Genomic DNA, 20915 nt, shown 5'->3' with positions numbered 1-20915 from the left:
TGCTGTAAAGATTTGAATTTGAATCTCAACTTTCACCTCGTTAGAAGCCATTCTAAATCAAATAAAATACCATCCACGAAGAAGATACCAGTACGTGTTCATGTGACCAAAGTAACCCATGAATCACGAGACCATTGAAATGAAGTGCTTCTTAAACCGTTAAATGTGGTACTAAACACTTCGAAAGAGAAATGATTTTGTTTTCTTTTTCTTATGAGTAAGAAACTATGATAGCTTTATGAGGCATAATAAAAACTGTCCAAAATGGAATATAAGAGTGAAACAGCTAAAAGAAAAATAAGTGAACTTAAAGAAACTCAAGAACATTATGTGAAAAAGAAGTGGTATAACCAAAATATCAATCTGATTTCATGTTCAGATCTCCATGACTCTTCTTCATTCGTTTCAACCGCAACGGAACGTGTTCTTGCAACACCGAAACGTTGACATTGTTCCAAACATCGGGCTTGGTAGGAAGTCCAGCAATTTTCTCTGCAACTTCCATGTCTTCTGGGAGAACCGAACCGAACACCGTGTACACTTTATTCCATTCTTGGTGGTTTGCAAGACTAATGAAGAATTCCGGTCCCGAACCAACCCACGCTACCGAACCGCGCTTTATGTATGGGCAAACTTCAGGGGAAATCTTCTTAAATGGTTCCCCTTGGGTTTCCAGTGTTCCTTGAATAAGTGCAAACGGAGGACCTAAAGGAGCCTAGTGGTTCAAAGAAATTTGAATAAGAACATGGTTGTTGCACCTCATATGGATATCTAGTTCATCCTCTTAAGTTATCTTTTTAAAAGTGTAATGTGTGCAAAAGGAGCTACACGAAAGACATCCTTACGTTTTCTATGGGGTTTCCTTTCGAGTCCCAAGATTGGCCTCGACCCTCGGCACGGTAGAAGTGGCAACCAGCGCAATGTCGTAATTCCAACAACTCAAGAATGTAGGCAACAGAATGGGGAGCACAGTCAGGGAAGAGCTGCATAAGTTAAGAAATATGTCACAAACGCTATGAATAGATGCTGCACAAGTGAACGAGGCAAATTTTCGCATTATAACGACACGTGAAAACGACAGGGGGAAGCGTTCTAAATGCTATCAGAGTCCATAAACAGGGTATAACCAAAAACACTATCTCAGAATGCACAAAAATGTAACAGTTATATGGGTAAGATCTTGAAGTTTCTATTGTCAAGAACATTCTGATATTCAACAATTCAATCATGCAATCGACGAATACGAACAGACGAAAGTTTCCTCAGAATACGAAGCATTAAAACAAATAACGAACACGAGTCTCCTCACCCCTAAGAACACGAGTTAGGAAGGTAACTAAGAGCACATACAAGCAAGGACGGTTACCTTGATATGAAGCGTGCCATGGTCGGTCTCCAACGCAACGATTCCCTAGGAAACAAACCATTGAAGACTCATCAATAGACAAGAAGCTGAAGATATCATAACCATAGATACATATATAATGGGTTAATGATCAAACAAATGGCCATTTCCTTCTGGAAAAGCCTACAAAATTTGGGATAGAACATTGAAAACAATACAAACAATTGTTAAAACAATCATAAACTTTATGTTTGAGAGATTCAAAACCTCTCCTCTTCCAAAGATAAGCCCAGATGTCCAAATACTTGTTGTCCCTCCTTCCTGCCGATCAGGGGCCAATGTATCCTTCTGTTTCTTCAGCCAACACTATTGACATAAACATAAAATCATACATGAATTCAACAGAGCTTAATATCTCTCATTGAAACCACAGAATTTGAAGAACAGAACTCTAAAATAAAGGATCTAATCAAACCAAATACACATGATTAAGGTAATGATTAGGAAGAAAAAGTGAAAAACTAGACAAGATTTCAACATACTTCACCAAATTTTGAACCACATTCCTTTCGATTTCCACAATAAACCCAAGTATCACACAAGCAAGGCCCATCATTGCCGTTGCACATAGCTTTACAAGCCTTACAACACAGCTCAGAGGAATTGAACTTAAATTCAGAACCCCACTTCACAGCCGGACCCCAATACTCCAAATTCTCGATTCCCCGGCAACATTCCTCGGCTCCACCTTCCAAATTTCCGGCATCACCATCTCTAATCACTGCGAACGATTCAAGTTTGGAAGGATCGCCGCCGTTGAGTCTGAACAAAAAAGGGAGAAACGTGTACACGGCGGCGCAGGAGATGAAACTAACCAAAATTAGGATCGGTAGGGTTAAACGAGAGGCTTCTTGGTCGATTTGCTTACGACCCATCTGAGAAATGGCAAAGAATTGCCGAACCCAGATGCTAATACAGGTAACTGAGATCGGAGGAACGAATTCAAGAACAAGGGCTGGCGAGACGAGCGTTGACTGGAAATTTATGAGGCTTTTGCTCGGATTTCGAACATAGAATTTCCGAATTTCGAAATTTCTGTGTTATAGATGAATTACGACATTGAAATGAAGGCCGGAGCATTGGCAAAAGAGCAAAATGGACGAGATCCTAGTCAACGATTACGATGAAGCCGAGCTGAATTGCAGTACGGAGATGAAAACGACGTCGTTGCGGCCGGAGAACGAATTGTTTGACCTTTAAAACCTATTTTGAGTTAAATTATAAGTTTGAAGGATTACGTAAACATAGTAAATTAATTTATGTCGTTTTTTAATTTAAAAAATTATATCGTATTTTTTAACTATTAATTAAATTCTTTGTTGATTATTTATTTTATAAAATATTTTTTATTTAGTTTTGAAATCGACCTAATTTGGGTGATTAAATGAAGTGTACAAGTTGTTTGAAAATTGAGCAAAAAAAGGTGTTTAGTCAACTTTTATTTTTGTCTTTTTATTCCATTTATTGGCGATTTATATTTTATAAATTACCCATTAAATTAATATTAACTTCCTATGTGTTATTCCTTGCGTGTAGGTTGGTGGAATTAATGTTATTATTATTTATTTACATATGATCAAAAATTTGAATTTTTCATCTCAATTATTATATATAAAAAAAATACATATATTATTTATTTTTGTTAAAATAATAATTTGGGTTTTATTCATTTATTTATTACGACCAAATTTTTAAGGATTTTTAAAGTACAGATTACAACACGACTCTAAATTTTTTCTTAAACAAAACAAAGGGAATATAAAATATAAATATATTTTATTTATATTGTCCAAATCACAAGTTTAAATACCTTGAGAAACGATGAGTTAAAATGACACAACAAACAGGAACAATTGGAGGCTCTGGTTCCTTAGGATCGACTCTCTATGACTCTTACTCCAAATTTGCTCTCATATTCGAACAGCTCCTAGTTACTTAAAAAACATGGCAAACATAAAGCGAGTACAAGACTTGGGCACTAGCCTACTTGTAGATTTTTAATTGTTTCTATGATGGATGCTACGGTACTACACTTTTTAACCTTGATCCTTAAGTTTTGGTCATGAGTATTGAGTACATAACATGGTTCTATATCGATGATCTTGGTCTAAAGTTCTAAGTTTTTAAGTTCTTAGTTTTGACATGAGGACCTTGGCTCTTAAGAGGCGTGTGGGTTCCTATGGTAGGTAAATAATTTAGTCCTAACTTATGTATGAGGTTTCATGCATTTCCTAAGACACAATATGCAGGCCTATGCTTAAGACTTTGGAAGTTCCCAACATCATAGTATGAATACCTATATCCAATGTTTCATGTGTTCCCTGTGATGTAGTCAAAGTCCTGATACTTGAATTCATGGCTTCATGCATTCCCTATGATACCTTCTGCAAACCTATGTCTAAGGCTTCATACGTTCCCTGCAACATAGTTTACATACTTGTTCCAAAGTTTCATGCGTCTTTTGTGATGTATACTGTGTTGAGGGATCATGTTGCATCGCTTATCAGGGGACCTTTAGAGCACGAGGGTAGAGTGGTACCTAACCATCTTAATGTTATGGTAAGTAAGTTGTACATTTTTTTAGTACCCACCTTCTTATCATGATTATTGCCTTTAGAGTATCCTCTTGGGTTCATAGGTTTTTGTGCTCTAGCTTTAAGGTTCTTTTTAAAACTTAAGACACAAACGCGACATATACATGTAAGCCCTAAGCTGTGAGTCAAGTTTTGGTTCTTCCGTGGGTCAAGTTTTGGTTCTTTCTCTAAGAACTTTGATCTTGAACATTTGGAGTCTTAGTTTTTTATTCTTGTTTCTTGTCCTTTAGACACTCCCTCTGTGATACCGGTACATGAAATGAGCCTAAAAGTCTATATTTTTGGTTTGGACTAGGATTCAAATTCCAAATTCGATTCATGATGACTCTAACATTCCCTTGAATTGGGATCTGAATTCAACCTATAACTGTCACGACACATCCTTAGGTTGAAATCCAAATTTGACATCTTGGTGGCCCCGAAAATCTCCTACATCACTCACGACATAGTCTGAGTTATGAAATAATGAAGTTCAAGGTTGCTTGAGGCGTGTGGTGAGCCTAAGTAATGTGGTACCTAAAATTCTTAGTATTGCTTAAGGCTTGAGTTGTGCTTTCTTGGCATGGTCTTCTTCTTGCACAACCAAAGCATAGATTATAACATGTAAGCTCTAACTGAACATGTGAGTCATAATATATAAACTTTCATAATCACGTGGTTCCTTATAGTATCAATATTTTGCAAAATGTAACATATCGGGGCACTTGGAGTTCATGAAAGCCATGTATTCTTATATTAGGGATAGTTTCATAATTTTTTTCTTTAAGTTTCTCCCTGTTAATGATTTCATCTTTCGGAAAGAAACTCCCTTAGCTATGCTTACGAGTTGACTAGTGGCTAATGAATCACGGATTAAAGAGCCAATTTTGGAGAGATCCATGGCGCAATGGTAGTACGTCTGATTCTAAATCAGAAGGTTGCGTGTTCAATTCACGTTGGGTTGAAGAGCAGTGTGTGAATGACAATTGCAAGATATGTGTTGTATAGAGGAGCCGTCCCATAAAATATCATGGGATCCATGGCGCAATGGTAGTGTGTTTGACTCTAGATCAGAAGGTTGTGTGTTTGATTCACGTTGGGTTCAATATTATACTATTTGATAGTTTTAATCTTATATTGTAAACGATGAAGAGCAATGTGTGAATGAAAGAATGACAGAAAGCGCGGACTCAAGATCAGAAGGTGAAGGTTGCGTGTGTATACAGTGAAAGCACCGACTCCAGATCAGAAGGTGAAGGTTGCATGTGTATACAGTGAAAGCGCCGACTCCAGATCAGAAGGTGAAGGTTGCGTGTGTAATCTTATACAGTGAAAGCGCGGACTACTCCAGATCAGAAGGTTGCGTGTGTAATCTTATATTGTATTATTGTAAACATGAAAGAAAGCGCGGACTGATCTGTATTGTATAGAGGCGCCGTTGCATTAAATATCATGTGATCCATGGCGCAATGATAGTGTCTAACTCTAAATCGCAATGGTAGTGCGTCTAACTCTAAATCAAAAGGTTGCGTGTTCAATTCATACTATTTGATAGTTTTAATCTTATAATCTATCTCATAATCTTATATAAAATTGTGTGAATGGAAGCTGCAAGATCTGTACTGTACAGAGGCGCCATCTCATTAAATATCATGGGATCCATGGCGCAATGGTAGCGTGTCTGACTCCAGATCAAAAGGTTGCGTGTTCGATGTTGGGTTCAATGTTATACTATTTGATGATAGTTTTAATCTTATATGGTAAACGATCAAGAGTAGTGTGTAAACGACAAGATCTGTATTGTACAGAGGCGCCGTCCCGTTAAATATCATGGGATCCATGGCGCAATGGTAGTGCGTCTAACTCCAGATCAGAAGGTTGCGTGTTCGATTCATGTTGGGTTTAATATTATACTATTTGATGATAGTTTTAATCTTATATTGTAAACGATCAATAGTAGTGTGTAAACGACAAGATCTGTATTGTACAGAGGCGCCGTCCCATTAAATATCATGGGATCCATGGTAGCGCGACTTCAGATCAGGTTGCGTGTTTGATTCACGTTGTTCAATATTACTTGGGTTCAATATTATACTATATGATCATCTGTATTGTACAGAGGCGCCATCCCATTAAATATCATGGGATCCATGGCGCAATGGTAGTGCGTTTGACTCTAGATTAGAAGGTTGCGTGTTCGATTCACGTTGGGTTCAAAATTATACTATTTAATAGTTTTAATCTTATATTATAAATGATGAAGAGCGGTGTGTGAATGACAATCTGTATTGTACAAGGTGCCACCATGGTTAAATATCATGGGATCGCAATGGTAGCGACTCCAGATCAGAAGGCGTTTTCGATTCATGTTGGGAGAGAAGTGTGGGATCGCAATGGTAGCGACTCCAGATCAGAAGGCGTTTTCGATTCATGTTGGGAGAGAAGTGTGTAAACGACCGATTCATGTTGGGAGAGAAGTGTGTAAACGACAATTGCATGATCTGTATTGTACAGAGTTGCCGTTCTATTGAGGGGAGGAGCCAAGCAAAGTCTCTCAAATCAATAGAACCAACTCTATCTTGAATAAGATAGGACTAGGACTCTCAAATCAACAAACACACCTATTTAGAACCAACTCTATCTTGAATAAGATAGGACACGGACTTTCTTTGACTGAGTATAGCTATGGAAAAGCTGGTTGGCAATAACTAGGACTTTCGATTTCAGGCAATAACTGGAAGCTTATCTACAAGGACTGGAAGCTTATCTACAAGGACAAGATCTGTGGGATATTACGTCAACAATGGAAGATCAAGGTAATTTTTTTATTGAAGAATATTTTTTGAAAGTGAAAAAATCTGTGTTCTGAAATTTCAAAATTAGATGCTGAGGTACCAGTGAGTGAGGCTCGATTACGGCGTTATCTTATTCGTGGATTACGGAAAGAGTTTATGCCCTTTGTTTCCTCAATACAAGGGTAGGTAAATCAGCCTGCAGTAATTGATCTGGAGAATCTTCTTTCGAAGCTTTGATTAAGCAAATGACTAGCAGCAACGAGTTTTCCCGAAAGTCAGAAGATGTGTTGTATGTCAAAGATCAAAGGAGATAGAATTTTCATTCAAAGCCTTCATCTAGCCATGGGAATCAATTCAGAAGTGAGAAGTCATCAAAGAAGCCATTTAAATCTTGTTACAGGTGTGGAAAACCAGGTCACTTTAAACGAGATTGTCAAGCGAAAGTGGTGTGTGATCGTTGCGGAAAGCAGGCCATATTAAGCCGAATTGCCGAGTCAAAACCTAGGAATCAGAAGCAAATGCTGTACATGAAAGTAAGAATTCTTCAGATTCAATTTGGGAATACTGCTTAACCACTGAGGTTCTTGATCAGCCATTAAACGTGACTTCAGCCGTATATCAAGATGATGTCTCTACCGGTGATCAAAATTCTAATTCCACTGTATGCTTCTGAATTTGATTCTCTCCAAATTTCGCCTCTGCACTCTTTTTTTTACTCTGATGCCAATTCTGCTGCCACTGGTGACCCTTCTGTTTATTTCACGGCTTGGATTTGGTATTCGACGAAAATGAAGATTTCGAACTAACCTTTGACGATCTTGACGCCTTTGAGGTTGACGATTTCCTCATCTCCGAAGATTTGGATCAAACTACCAATTTGTTAGACTTGTAGGCTGACCAGGAAGCTTCTAGGGGCGCTGCTGTTCATGTTTGTAGCTTTGCATGCTCTCCAGGATCCGGAAGCTCTGCGGTTTCATGCAAGCAGTCCCCCAATGAAGGTGAGTTTCTAGACTATCAATCTTTTGAATTAAGAACTGCAGATAGCGAGTGTTTTTCGACCCATTCTAGTGGATGGGACTCAAAAGAGTCCGAGGATTGTAAATTGTCCTTCCCTAGAGCATGGTGACAATGGTAGTGATCATGAATTCTCAGTCGAACTAGATCCGAAATCTACTAATCCCCAATTGAGTTCTTGGGCTCTAAATGAGGATGAAAAGAAGAGTAAAGGACCCAACAAAAGGGAGGAAGGAGAATTAGAACCTGACCTTGAGGTTGAAACTGCGCTTGCATCTGAACCTGAATCGAATCGTGAGCCCGAACCAGATCCGAAATCGAAAACTTGATGTGAAGCTGAATCGTTTCCTGAGAGTGAAGATAAATTGGTAGAAGAAAAGCATTTGGAGTCTAATAATGGTCAGAGGGAGGTTGAAAGTGAGAATCTAGACCAAGTTCAGCAAAGTAGTAATAGAAGCTGAGTTCTTGGATAAGAGCATGGATGTGGCTAAAGAGATAAAAGCTAGCAGTGATGACGTTGGTTTATCAGAAAGTCGGGATGTATCGATTATTTTGGGGAATTATACCAAGGATGAACGTGATGTTGTGGCTGACGAAGACGACAAATTGGAGGACAGTTTGGTTGGGGAAAGAGAACAAGGTAATGGGATGGATGACAAGAACTCGTTAGAATCTTCAGTTCAGTTGGATGACGAGTGCAAGGAAAGCAAGGGCATCGATCACAAAGTGAAGACCAGGGATTTTGATGTATCAGATAAAGAGGTAGAAAAAGAAATGTCAGATCGAGAGACAACAAAAATTACTAAGGCACTTGCCAAAGTGAAGTTTGAACTTTTTCGTAAAGGCTCGAGTAGTTATTAAGAAATAAGCCTACTAAGGCACTTGCCAAAGTGAAGTTTGAACTTTTTCGTAAAGGCTCGGGTAGTTATTAAGAAATAAGCCTGCACTAAGGAGGCTGTCAAAATTAGTGTAACTTATTTTAGATGAAATTAGTCAAAATTGTTAAGTCAGTATCCTTGAATGAGGCTGTCAAAATTAGTGCAACTTATTTTATTATTTTTGTTTAAATAGGAGCCATTTGCTGAGTAAAACATAAGCCTTTTATTTTTGTTTAAACAGGAGCAGTTTGCTGAGCAAAACATCAGCTGTCAAAACCAGTGCATCTTAATTTAGATGAAATTAGTTAAGTCAGTATCCTTGAAATTAGTGCAGAGATAGGAGCTTATTTTAGATGAAATTAGTCAAAGTTGTTAGGAGCTTATTTTAGATGAAATTAGTCAAAGTTGTGCATAAGTCAGTATCCTTGAAGGTATGATATTGTCCAGCATAAGCTCTCATGGCTTTGCTTTGGGCTTCCTCAAAAAGCCTCATACCAATATGGAGATAGTATTCCTCACTTATAAACCCATGATCTTCCACTAAATTAACCAATGTGGGACTCACTCCCAGTAATCCTCAACACTATGTTAGAAATCACTGCTCTCCACCATGGTATGATATTGTCCACTTTGAGCATAAGCTCTCATGAGTTTGTTTGGGCTTCCCAAAAGGCCTCATACCAATGGAGATGTATTCGTCACTTATAAACCCATGATCTTCCATGAAATTAACCAATGAAGGACTCACTCCCAATAATCCTCAACAATCCGCGTTTAACTCCAAATCAGAAGGTTGCGTGTTTGATTCACGTTGGGTTCAATATTATACTATTTGATAGTTTTAATCTTATATTGTAAATGATGAAGAAAAGTGTGTAAATGACAGCTGCATGATCTGTATTGTACAAAGTTGCCGTCTCATTAAATATCATGGAATCCATGGTTCAATGGTAGCGTGTTTGACTACAGATTAGAAGGTTGCGTGTTTGATTCACGTTGTGTTCAATATTATACTATTTAATAGTTTTAATCTTATATTGTAAACGATGAAGAGTAGTGTGTAAACGATAGTTGCAAGATTTGTATTGTATAGAGGCGCCGTCTTGTTAAATATCATGGGATCCGTGGCGCAATGATAGTGCGTCTGACTTCAGATCAGAAGATTGCGTGTTTGATTTACCTTGGGTTGGGTTCAAAATTATACTATTTAATAGTTTTAATTTTATATTATAAATGATGAAGAGTGGTGTGTGAATGTCAGCTGCAAGATCTGTATTGGACAGAGGCGTCGTCCCGTTAAATATCATGGGATCCATGGTTCAATGGTAGCGCGTTTGACTCGAGATTAGAAGGTTGCGTGTTTGATTCACGTTGTGTTTAATATTATACTATTTGATAGTTTTAATCTTATATGGTAAACGATGAAGAGCAATGTGTAAACGATAGTTGCAAGATCTGTATTGTACAAAGGCGCCGTCTTGTTCAATGGTAGCGCGTTTGACTCGAGATTAGAAGGTTGCGTGTTTGATTTACGTTGGGTTTAATATTATATTATTTGATAGTTTTAATCTTATATTATAAATAAAAAAGTACTCCCCACAAAATGATACCCAATAGGGTATCATTTTGTGGGGAGTACTTTTTTGATCCTGACCTACAAAGGGAAACAGCACACAGTGGATTGTGGCTTACTTGCTGTGATCCATTGTATTCTCGGATGAAATGGAAAAGAAAAGGAGAATGACATCAGGTTCAGTAGTTAGAGGTTCGGGGGCGAGTGGGGAATTAAAGCATATTATCACACGTTTTCAGGTGTTGGAAGTAAGAAACACCTGAAAACGTGTGATAATATGCTTTAATTCCCCACTCTCCACCAGATGGAAGAAACAAACCCCTTCTGGTCGCTGATGCCCCTTCACCGACCGACGATCTGTATTGTACAGGCGTTAAATATCATGGGAGATTTGTATTGTACAAGCGTTAAATATCATGGGAGATCTGTATTGTACAGGCATTAAATATCATGGGATCCATGGCACAATGGTAGCGCGTCTGACTCTAGGTCAGAAGGTTGCGTGTTTGATTCACGTTGGGTTCAATATTATACTATTTGATAGTTTTAATCTTATATTGTAAACGACAGCCGCATGATCTATATTATACAGAGTTGTCGTCCCATTAAATATCATGGGATTTATGACGCAATGGTAGTGCGTTTGACTCTAGATCAAAAGGTTGTGTGTTTGATTCACGTTGGTTTAATATACTATTTGATAATTTTAATCTTATATTATAAACGATTTGGAGCAGTGTATGAATGACACTTGCAAGATTTGTGTTGTACTGAGGAGCCGTCCCATTAAAATATCATGACTCCAGATCAGAAGGTTGCATGTTCAATTCAATTATAACTATGTCAGCCATCCCGAAAATGCCCAAAACTAGACAGTCTAAATACCTATACCTAAGACTTCATACATCCTCAGTGGCATAGTCTGAAACGTGCTTCCACGATGCATTTTATAAACTTACCTCCTAGGCTTTTTACATTTTAAGCGATGGAATTAGAACTTGTATTGTACTTCTCTTTAGTTTTTGTCCTTAGATCGTTTTTTTGGTTCTTGGATTTCTTAGATTCTGACTCCAAGGGTTTGTATTTGAGGCATAGGCCTTAACTTTCTTACTTAACCCTATTTCAATCTCATATGTCATGAATACTTCATTGTAACATGCATAAGTCGGTATAAGATCATAACATATTTAGAGTATTTTAGTCATTTATCACTTTAAACTTGGTTCGAGCCCTAATGGTTCTAAAATATTACCGGATCCTTAATCATCATAAATTAAGGCCTTTTATGAAGTTTCATCATATTTGGTGGACATCTGATCTGGGTCATGTATTGGGGTGAACTATATTAGGGACATTATAGTCATTTTACATCTTTACTCGGTTTAGCTACTCATCCTTATCCAATTTTACACCTTCGCTACCAAATTTCATATATATTAACATATCATATTATGCCTACATTGAAATTTGATGGGAGTGGGTTATTCTAACGTCATTTTATTCTCAAGCATAACGCTCGATTTAGGTCGTTAACTCATGGTTTTTGACTTAATTCTTCCATACTCCTTTAAATCATATTTTAACTTAAAATTCATATTGAAATCCAAGTAATCCTATTAAGAAAAGTCCAAGAGGCTACCTACCTCCATGTTGACATTTGGGACCTCAATTCTAGAGCTTCCGATATTCGAATTACTCTAATTTTCTTTAGTAGATTCTTCTTTGAGTCTAGTTTTGTAAACCACCAATAATTTCTTGAGAACTGATCTGAATTGGATTTAGTTTGAGAAAAAATTAAGAGGTGTCAGAATTTTAGGTTGACATGGCCAATTCAATTGAACCGACCATATCATCATCTTCTTCCCCAAAACAAAGGAAGAAGGTGTGACGCCATTGCCAACATTGCAAGAAACTCACGCTCTCTAACTTTCTACGGTGAATTTCTCCCCTTGATTTCTCCATGGAATTTTAAGATGGTATTGCACAGAAGATGTAGAGATTGATTCCGTACTTTTCGTGAACAACAACTCAAGATATAAGCTATGAAAGTTCGTCACAAAACATGTTTCTCGTAGAGCTAAAATCCAGAAAATCATAATTGGTTGCTACGTTTTAGACACTTTTAGGCCTTAATTCCTTTATGAAATATTTTTCTATGTCCACCTCAAGCTTAAGAAATAGATTTAGAATGACAAATTTATGTATGGGCAACAAATTTTTTGTTTGAAACTCTCGGAATCTTACCCATTTGATATGTGGAAATCACTAGAAGGAAGTAAGATTTAGATTACCTTGTTGATCGAATATCTCAAGGCAAGAATATTGTTTGAGATTTGAATAACTCCACAAGCAAGATTGATCATGTCTAGCTTGAATGATTCTTATTGATCAAATATCTCAATGCAAGAACACTTGTTTGAGATTCGAATAACTCCACAAGTAAGATTGATCATGTCGAGTTTGAATGATTCTACATGCAACCTAAACTACATAGAATTGCAAAGAACTTAGCCGTTGTGATATGAACCAAGAGACATCATTAATACAATATACTTCAATGAAGATGTGAAGAAAATGTTGTCAAAATTATCAAAAAAGGTTGCAATTCATGTCACATTGAAGAGGAATGAAGTTTGATGGTTATAAATTTTGGGTGAATTACAATTTAGAGTACTTTAAGTTATTGTATTTTAAGACATTTTATTTGTTACATTTACATAATGGCTAATTATGGTCATTAAGTATGAATGTTACAACTTTTGGAATGCTCCATTTTGAGGCTATATAAAGCCATGTATGTTGTATTTGTAAGGAGACTTTGAAAATATAGTAAAATGAGCATTTGTGCTTTTCTTTAGCTAATGGCTAAGTTTCTTTGCAACTCTATGTAGTTTAGGTTGCATGTAGAATCATTCAAGCTCGACATGATCAATCTTGCTTGTGGAGTGATTCGAATCTCAATCAAGTGTTCTTGTCTTGAGATATTTGATCAACAAGAATCATTGAAGCTAAACATGATCGATCTTGCTTCTGGAGTGATTCGAATCTCAAACAATATTCTTGCCTTGAGATATTTGATCGACAAGGTAATCCGAATCTTACTCCCCTTGTAGTGATTCCTTATCTTATCACGTTGGCTAAAGAAAGCGCAAATGCTCATTTTACTATATTTTCCAAGTCTACTTACAAATACAATGCCTCTACATAGCCTCAAAATGAAACTAAAGGCATTCCAAGAGTTATTACATTCATACTTTATGGTCATAATATAGATGTAACATAAAAAGTAAATAAAATGTATTAAAATACATTAATGAAATATAATAATTATAGATTACTCTAAAGTGTAATCCGCCCAAAATTTATAAGAATGAAACTTCATTCTTCTTCAACGTGGTATGAATTGAAATATCTTTTGATAATTGCAACAATATTTTCATCGCATCTTCATTGAAATATATTGTATGATTGATGTCTCTTGGTTCATATCACCATTTTTTTTTTTTTTTTTTGCAGATTACGAGGCTTATTGGGCAACCCGATGGAGAGCTCCTTAGCCCTCGACTTTTTCATGAATCCTTCTCCTCTCGGAGCTGAATTTATTAATTTGGGATGAGATGGATGGTAAGAGATGGAATTTGGAGTTAACTCAATTCCTTCGAATTTTACCCATTTTTGAAAAAATCAAATTTCTTTCACTTCCGAGCGTGTTAGCCTTCGTGGTTTTCATGAGACTTCTTCTTTGGGAGCCCAGTAATTAGGAATTTTAATTTTTTTTCATTCGATGGCTGTGATCGTGGAAGCTTGGATTGAGAAATCATGTTTGATCTATTTTCAACTCTCAAATCATTCGTCAAACTTGTTAGGAAACTCATTTAGAACGTGTTGGAATGGGTTTGAAAAAAATAATTATCCATAGCTCTCGAATTTATAAGAAACAAGAGAAGAAAAAAATCATAGTCTAGAGACTTATTTCTTGAACTTTAGGAACTCCAATCACTCCATTCTTATCCAAAATCATTGTCCTAAAAATAAAAATTCATATTTATAGTTGAAGCTTGAACGCATTTTCTTTGAATCAAAATTGAACTAATTTGTATGAGAGGGGTCTAAGGATATACTCTAATTAGAGAGTTGTTGACATTAGTTTTGAATATTAACCACGTTGGATCGAAAAAACCTTAAATCTTCTTAAAATTACTAAAATTTCAGCTCGATCCAACAGTTGGATTTTGAGATCTATTAAATTTTGTACATACTATCTCCGATCCCCATTGATTTTTCAGATTGATGGCCTTTCTACAATTTTGAGGGGTATTTGGTAATTTAACCCTCTTTAATTATTTTCTAGAAAAATCTAAAAAATTTCTAAAAATTCTTTGGCCCTTTTTCACTAATTTTTTCCTCTCTAACAAGCCTCTTGAAGTATTATAATAAATTAAAAATTTAGAAAGTTCTTACGAATTAAATATAGAAAAAGACATTTTTGTCCTTTATACTTACTTTTTCCGTTCTAAACCTTATTCAAACGTCTTGGGTCCTAAAGAAAACTTGTTAGAGCATTAAAATCACTTATTTAGGCCCCTTATCCTTCCTCGGGATTCTTAATCTTTTTCTTGTTTCCTTTAAACTTCTCGTTGGTACCTTTAAGCTTACTCGAGTTTTCTTCACCTTCCTTAGAGTCTTACACTTAAAATTTTTCTTTCAACCAAATTGTCATTTTAATGTTACTCTGAGTTTGAAAGAGACCTTACTTACCTATGTTTCAACAATACAAAATTAATTGATTAAACTCTTTAATCAATCAATTTTTATTTATTAACTGTACGTAACTTCACTATAAACCTAGTGTGGCACTCTTATGTACTATAAGATAAGTTTTTTTTCATTAATATAATCACTACAACCAATTCGACATTTTAGATTAAATCATTCGTAACAATTACAAAGTGAGTTGTATCGATAGTGTTACCAATTTAAGATATCTAACATTATCCATAAACTATAAATCATTTAGCTTATTACTTGAACATCATGGATAATATTAAAATTATTACTAAAAATAATTAATTAATGACGAGACCATGAGAGCATAAATTGGGCCGGTGTGTTTGAGTAATTCGCCACCAAAGTCATCGAAAAGAGGGTAATCTATGCTATCGTACGGGGAAGACCTCATTTTTATTATCTAGTTTCCTTCTAAAAATTAAAGTGTTATTTTAGACTATTATAAATAGTGCGTGGTTTTCTTAAACTGAACACCGACGTATAGATTGAGCATTCAATGTCTCATTGTGTCGATTAAGGTTGAGCTAGACGATTCTAATCTATGAGAGGTCATGAGTAATAATACCTCAAATTTTGATAATGATGCAATTTTACCCAATATATATTTATATATCTATTTATTTGTTTATTTACGTGTATATTAAATTATTAGTAAGCAAATTAACCAAAATTGAAAAGATGGTTAAAAATTGCACATTTAATTCAGTAAAAGTTCAATTTAATAAAATGAAAGCTTAGGATTAAAATTTTGAATATTTTCCTAATGATATATAAACTTTTTGAAAATTAATTGAAAACAATGGGTTTTGTTTGTAACAAAATTTATGGAAAATATAATTAAATTTGAATATAATAAAAATGTAAGGGAGAAGCATCAAAGGATCTGTGGCGCAATGGTAGTGCGTCTGACTCTAGATTAGAAGGTTGCGTGTTCAATTCACGGCGGGTTCATTTACAAAAAGTTAAAATATACCATTTAATCTAAAAATTATTTATTTTAAATATAATAAAACTTTAGTAAAATATACTTTTTGAAATGAAAAAAGTGGAAAATTGAGACTTTGCAATTTGAATTTTCCAAGAATGATGGGTGTTACGATGATGAAACATGTAAGGTTGAGGTGGAGCCAGGTGGCTTCTGGCATGTGACATAAACCTCGTCAAGTGTGGAACGTTGTGGTGTTGCCTCTCAGCCTACTCTCACCGTGGGAGCAACTCGACAGTTCACTAACAACCGACGGATTCAGGACCAGACCCTACGCCCAGCTCTCATAGTCAATCCTTTTCTCGATGTTACATATCATTTGCCAACTTCCCTTGCCTACATTGTTCCGTCGACTAGAGGTTGTTCACCTTAAAAACTTGATGCAGTTATAAGTATGATCGACCTTGAATCAGATAGTATTCCTTTTCATAAACAAACAAAAAAAAAAAAAAAAAAAAAAAAAACACTTTTGTTGATACAATGAACATGTTTTGGGCAGTCAATGCAGCTGCCCCCACAATCTTCCATCCCTTCTATTTTCCCTATACAATGTGATTTTGATTTGACACCATATGTTTTCATACACAATAAACTCTTCTGTAACCAAACTAAAAACCGGACCATTCTCAAACACCAGTTACATAGTCACCACTTACATCTACTTCCGAAGCTATATCGGCGTCCAGATCGTCGAGCCCCGACCCTCCGCCCAACGCTCGGTCCCCAACATTAGATCCCTCTCCTGGTGTCATTGCTTCCTGAACAATCTGCATGATTTCCTCGATGCTCTGCCACGGGTGGTCGTGTTCTTGTCGTTTGAAGTTGGTTTTCTCAATCTCAATTAGCTCCTTTGGCAAGTTCTTGAAAAACCATGGCAGATGTTTTATCTCTTGGATGGTGATCCTCTTTAAGAAACAAAAGAATAAGATCAATGAGCATACAAGAAGATGTTAGGAATCACGGATCTCCACAATGGTATGATATTGTTCACTTTAAGCAGAAGCTCTCGTGGCTTTTCTTTGAGCTTCCTCAAAAGGTCTCGTATCAATGGAGATGTATTCCTTACTATAAACCTATGATTATTCCTTAAATTAGCCAACGTGGGACTCCCTCCCAACAATCTTCAACGATCCTCCCCTCGAACAAAGTACACAATAGAGCCTCCCCTGAGATCTATGAAGCCCTTAAACAGCCTCCCTTAGTCGAGGCTCGACTCTTCTAGAGTCCTCGAACAAAGTACACCCTTTGTTCGACACTTGAGTCACTTTTGATTACACATTCGAGACTCACAACTTCTTTGTTCGACATTTGAGGACTCTATTGACATGGCTAAGGGCATGACTCTGATACCAGGTTAGGAATCACGACTTTCCACAATGGTATGATATTTGTCCACTTTGATATTTGTCCACAATGGGATCCTTCCCTAAATTAGCCAACGTGGGACTCCCTCCCAACAATCCTCAACAAAAGATCGAACATAACTCAACGATTCGATTTAATATTATCCCATTTTGAGTTCAATCAAGGAACTTGAGATGCAAATTGCAACAAAAATTTATGGAAATAACTGTTTGTTACCGACCTTTGCCGGGTTCGCAACGAATATTCGAGAAAGAAGGTTACGACACTCCATGGACACACGAACATAATCCGGAATGGAGTATTGAACACTCAATATCCTCTGTTTGTAAGATTAGGGAGACAGTGAGTTCTCAATGCCAAAATGAACAATCATGAAGTTTATTGTGCAGAAACTATACTGAATTCTTCGAGAGACACTCACCGATATCGTCTTACGAAAATCTCTCGGATCTTCGGGGTCCTCAAACGGGTAAGCTCCGACCAACATCACATATAATGTCACCCCACATGACCAAACATCTGAAATCTACAAGCAGTAACCAAACCATTGTTCTTATGAATGTCAGCAAGAGCCAAAGAAGAGTAAACCATCAATGCCACAATGCTGATACATGCAACAACGAAGGTTGGAACTTCAATACCTTTCCATCATACTCCTTCCGTGCTAGAACCTCCGGTGCGATGTATGCAGGCGTCCCGACAGTCGATTTCGGTTGCGAGTGCAATAAAGCGGACTGTAACGAATCGAACAAACATAAAAAGGTGAAGATAATGATCTGAAAGCATAATGTTTGGCAATGTGAAACAGATTATCGACCTTTGAGTAACCGAAATCGCATATCTTGAGCTGCGGGGTAGGACTTCCATCCAAGAGCGTGTTTTCGAGTTTCAGGTCCCTGTGACAAATTTGCTGTGATGGAGAGAAAATGATTATAAAGACAACAACAAGAGAATAACATATGTTTGATTGTTATACCATGGAATGACAGTAGCTGACTCCTGATATTAACTGCTGGAAGAAAAATCTTGCCTGATTTGGAGACATGTTAATGAGCAAATGGATTGTGGAGGAAAGATAAGCAAAGGAATAGAAGGTAACAATCCGACCTCGTCTTCGCTAAACCGACCAGCGCTGCATATTCGTCCGAAAAGCTCTCCTCCAGCTGCATATTCCATGACAATGGCTAAGTGAGTTGGAGTTAAGAAGACCTGCAGCCAAATATCATTCATTGAGCTGCTCCATCCATGTGGGATCTTTACAAAGTCCAAGCTAAGATCATAGCAAACTGACTAATGGATCTCAATCCATTTTGCTCCGAAGATATCTTCACTTTGTAACAGCTCAAGCGCACCGCTAGTAGATATGGTCTACTTTGGCTCGTTACATATTACTATCAGTCTTACAGTTTTAAAACGTGTCTACTAGAGAGAGAGGTTTCCACACCTTTATAAGGAATGTTTCGTTCTCCTCTCCCAACCGGTGCGAAATCTCACACTCCATCTCCCTTGGGGGCCAGCGTAGCACATTGCTCAGTGGCTGGGTCTGAGACCATTTGTAACAGCCCAAGCCTACTGCTAGTAAATATTCTCTGCTTTGGCTCGTTATGTATCATCGTCAGCCTCATGGTTTTAGAACGTGTCTATAAGGAGAGGTTTCCATACCCTTATAAGGAATGTTTCGTTCTCCTCTCCAACCGGAGTGAGATCCCACGATCCACCCCCCTTAAGGGCCAGCATCCTTGCTAGCACATCACTCAGTGTCTGGCTCTGATACCATTTATAATAGACCAAGCCTACCGCCAGTAGATATCCATAAGTCTCATGGTTTTAAAACGCGTATACTAGAGAAAGGTTTCCACAACCCTTATAAGGAATGTTTTGTTCCCCCTCCAATGGATGTGAGATCTCACAATCCACCCCCCTTGGCCAGCATCCTCGCTAGCACATCGCTCAATGCCTGGCTTTCATACCATTTGTAACAACCCAAGCCCACCACTAGCAAATATTGTCCGCTTTGGCTCGATACGTATCACCATCAGCCTCACGGTTTTAAAACACATCCACGAGGGAGAGGTTTCCATACTCTTATAAGGAATGTTTCGTTCCCGTCTCCAATCAATGCGAGATCTCACACACTTGTTCTTGCATTACACGTTTACTAATAGAAAGAGATGAGCAGATCATGGTAGAAAAATAACAATTCTCATTTAGTTATAAAGTATCCTTACCTCCTTGAATCTGATAATGTTGGGATGCCGCAACGATCGATGATTAATGATTTCCCTCTGAACTTTCTCATCAATCTGAACAAAATAATTCACACATTCTATCTCCTTTAATGTGATTTTACTATGATCAAAAGAGATTATACTATGATCTCCGCCTTCAAATTAATGGAAAAGGCCTAAACAAAGTCATTAATCATCTATAATCAACAAAACCATTGTTGCATTTGTTTAAACAATGAAGCATTACTAGATCTTGTTCTACAACAAATCGAAGAAATCCAAAAGCTAATCAGAAACAATCACAAAGGAAATCCCATTAACAAAAGATTAATCAAACCCAAATCTCCTAATCCCACCATAATTAAACCCAATTGATACCTTTTCCCCTCTCTCAATGTACTTGACAGCAACAAGCTCGTTGGTGTTCTTGTCTCTAACGAGCTTAGCAACTCCAAAATTTCCAGAGCCAAGTTCCTTCAATGGTTCATACCGATCCTCCATTAGAATTCAATAAAAAAGAAGATAAATGAAATTGAAACAGAGTGAAAGTTGGGGAAAAGAGATGGGTTTCGTTAAGAACAGAAGAAAGTGGGAATCGGGAACTGTAAAACTAAAACGTGAAGCAGGGTTTTAATGGCGGACGAAGTGGAGCAGTAAAAGAAACAGAATTCCTCAGGTACAGTGTCTCATCAGCCGCAAAGCAACGCACCCTTTTCACGATGAATTTGCTCAAAATGGGAATAATTTTCAACGGATAGCTCTTTGCCCAAAATTCTTTTTACACACAAAAAAAAAAAAAAAAAAAAAAAAAAAAAGAAAAAAAAATAGTATATAAAATTTTTGTAAGATCATGGGTTAAGTGAGGCTTTATTTTGTTTTATTTTTAACTAAATAAAATAAATTACAATTGTTTTTTAAGAAATACATTGAAAAATAAATAAAATTATTTATTAATAAATGAAATGAAATTGGATAGAATTGAAATGATCGATGGATTTCAAAATGATAACTCAATAATTGAATGATATTTATAAAAATGATGAAATTTTGAATAAATTGGGACAAATCAAAATTTTAAAAGGAAATAAATTAAAGAATTGACCAAATACATTATAACTCAATAATTAAAATCAGATTTTGAGAACACATGATATAAAACGAGTAATTGACGTGTCAATATGATTGTCCATTCAAAATTGGGTATGTGTAGAATATTTATCCAATTGTGTAATTATTATATAATTATTTATCTGACCAAATTTTATTTTTTTTTTCTTTTTTCCTATTTATGCCTAATTTTTAGTCGCTTTT

At 36.5% G+C, this 20915-nt stretch overlaps 2 protein-coding genes across 2 annotated transcripts; both read right to left on the bottom strand.

The window, feature by feature from the left end:
* Nucleotides 1–192: 192 nt before the first annotated feature.
* LOC111443170 lies at nucleotides 193–2575 on the bottom strand. The gene is made up of 5 exons (XM_023080863.1): nucleotides 1888–2575; nucleotides 1613–1711; nucleotides 1367–1411; nucleotides 846–983; nucleotides 193–715 (listed from the first exon to the last, which is right to left on the bottom strand). The coding sequence occupies exons 1-5, from the start codon at nucleotides 2278–2280 to the stop codon at nucleotides 359–361; spliced, it is 1032 nt and encodes a 343-aa protein (XP_022936631.1). The 5' UTR covers nucleotides 2281–2575; the 3' UTR covers nucleotides 193–358.
* Nucleotides 2576–16460: 13885 nt separating this feature from the next.
* Nucleotides 16461–20329, bottom strand: LOC111440962 (serine/threonine-protein kinase SAPK3-like). The gene is made up of 9 exons (XM_023077850.1): nucleotides 19983–20329; nucleotides 19605–19679; nucleotides 18484–18585; nucleotides 18353–18406; nucleotides 18194–18286; nucleotides 18018–18110; nucleotides 17798–17902; nucleotides 17597–17695; nucleotides 16461–16916 (listed from the first exon to the last, which is right to left on the bottom strand). Exons 1-9 carry the CDS (start codon nucleotides 20103–20105, stop codon nucleotides 16638–16640), a joined length of 1023 nt encoding a protein of 340 aa, XP_022933618.1. The 5' UTR covers nucleotides 20106–20329; the 3' UTR covers nucleotides 16461–16637.
* Between the last annotated feature and the right edge of the window lie 586 nt (nucleotides 20330–20915).

Source organism: Cucurbita moschata, unplaced genomic scaffold, assembly GCF_002738365.1.
Source record: "Cucurbita moschata cultivar Rifu unplaced genomic scaffold, Cmos_1.0 Cmo_Scf00001, whole genome shotgun sequence".
Taxonomy (NCBI): Eukaryota; Viridiplantae; Streptophyta; class Magnoliopsida; order Cucurbitales; family Cucurbitaceae; genus Cucurbita; species Cucurbita moschata.
Note: the sequence above shows the minus strand (reverse complement) of the source record. Positions and strands in the feature narration are given on the sequence as shown.

Coding starts and splice junctions, on each gene's coding strand:
- LOC111443170 (XM_023080863.1), bottom strand. CDS start 2,280: ATGGGTCGTAAGCAAATCGACCAAGAAGCCTCTCGTTTAACCCTACCG. Junction 984..1,366: donor ATGGCACGCTTCATATCAAG/GTAACCGTCCTT, acceptor TAACTTATGCAG/CTCTTCCCTGACTGTGCTCC. Junction 716..845: donor AAGGAAACCCCATAGAAAAC/GTAAGGATGTCT, acceptor TTGAACCACTAG/GCTCCTTTAGGTCCTCCGTT.
- LOC111440962 (XM_023077850.1), bottom strand. CDS start 20,105: ATGGAGGATCGGTATGAACCATTGAAGGAACTTGGCTCTGGAAATTTT. Junction 17,903..18,017: donor GGAAGGAGTATGATGGAAAG/GTATTGAAGTTC, acceptor TACTGCTTGTAG/ATTTCAGATGTTTGGTCATG. Junction 17,696..17,797: donor ATTTTCGTAAGACGATATCG/GTGAGTGTCTCT, acceptor TCTTACAAACAG/AGGATATTGAGTGTTCAATA.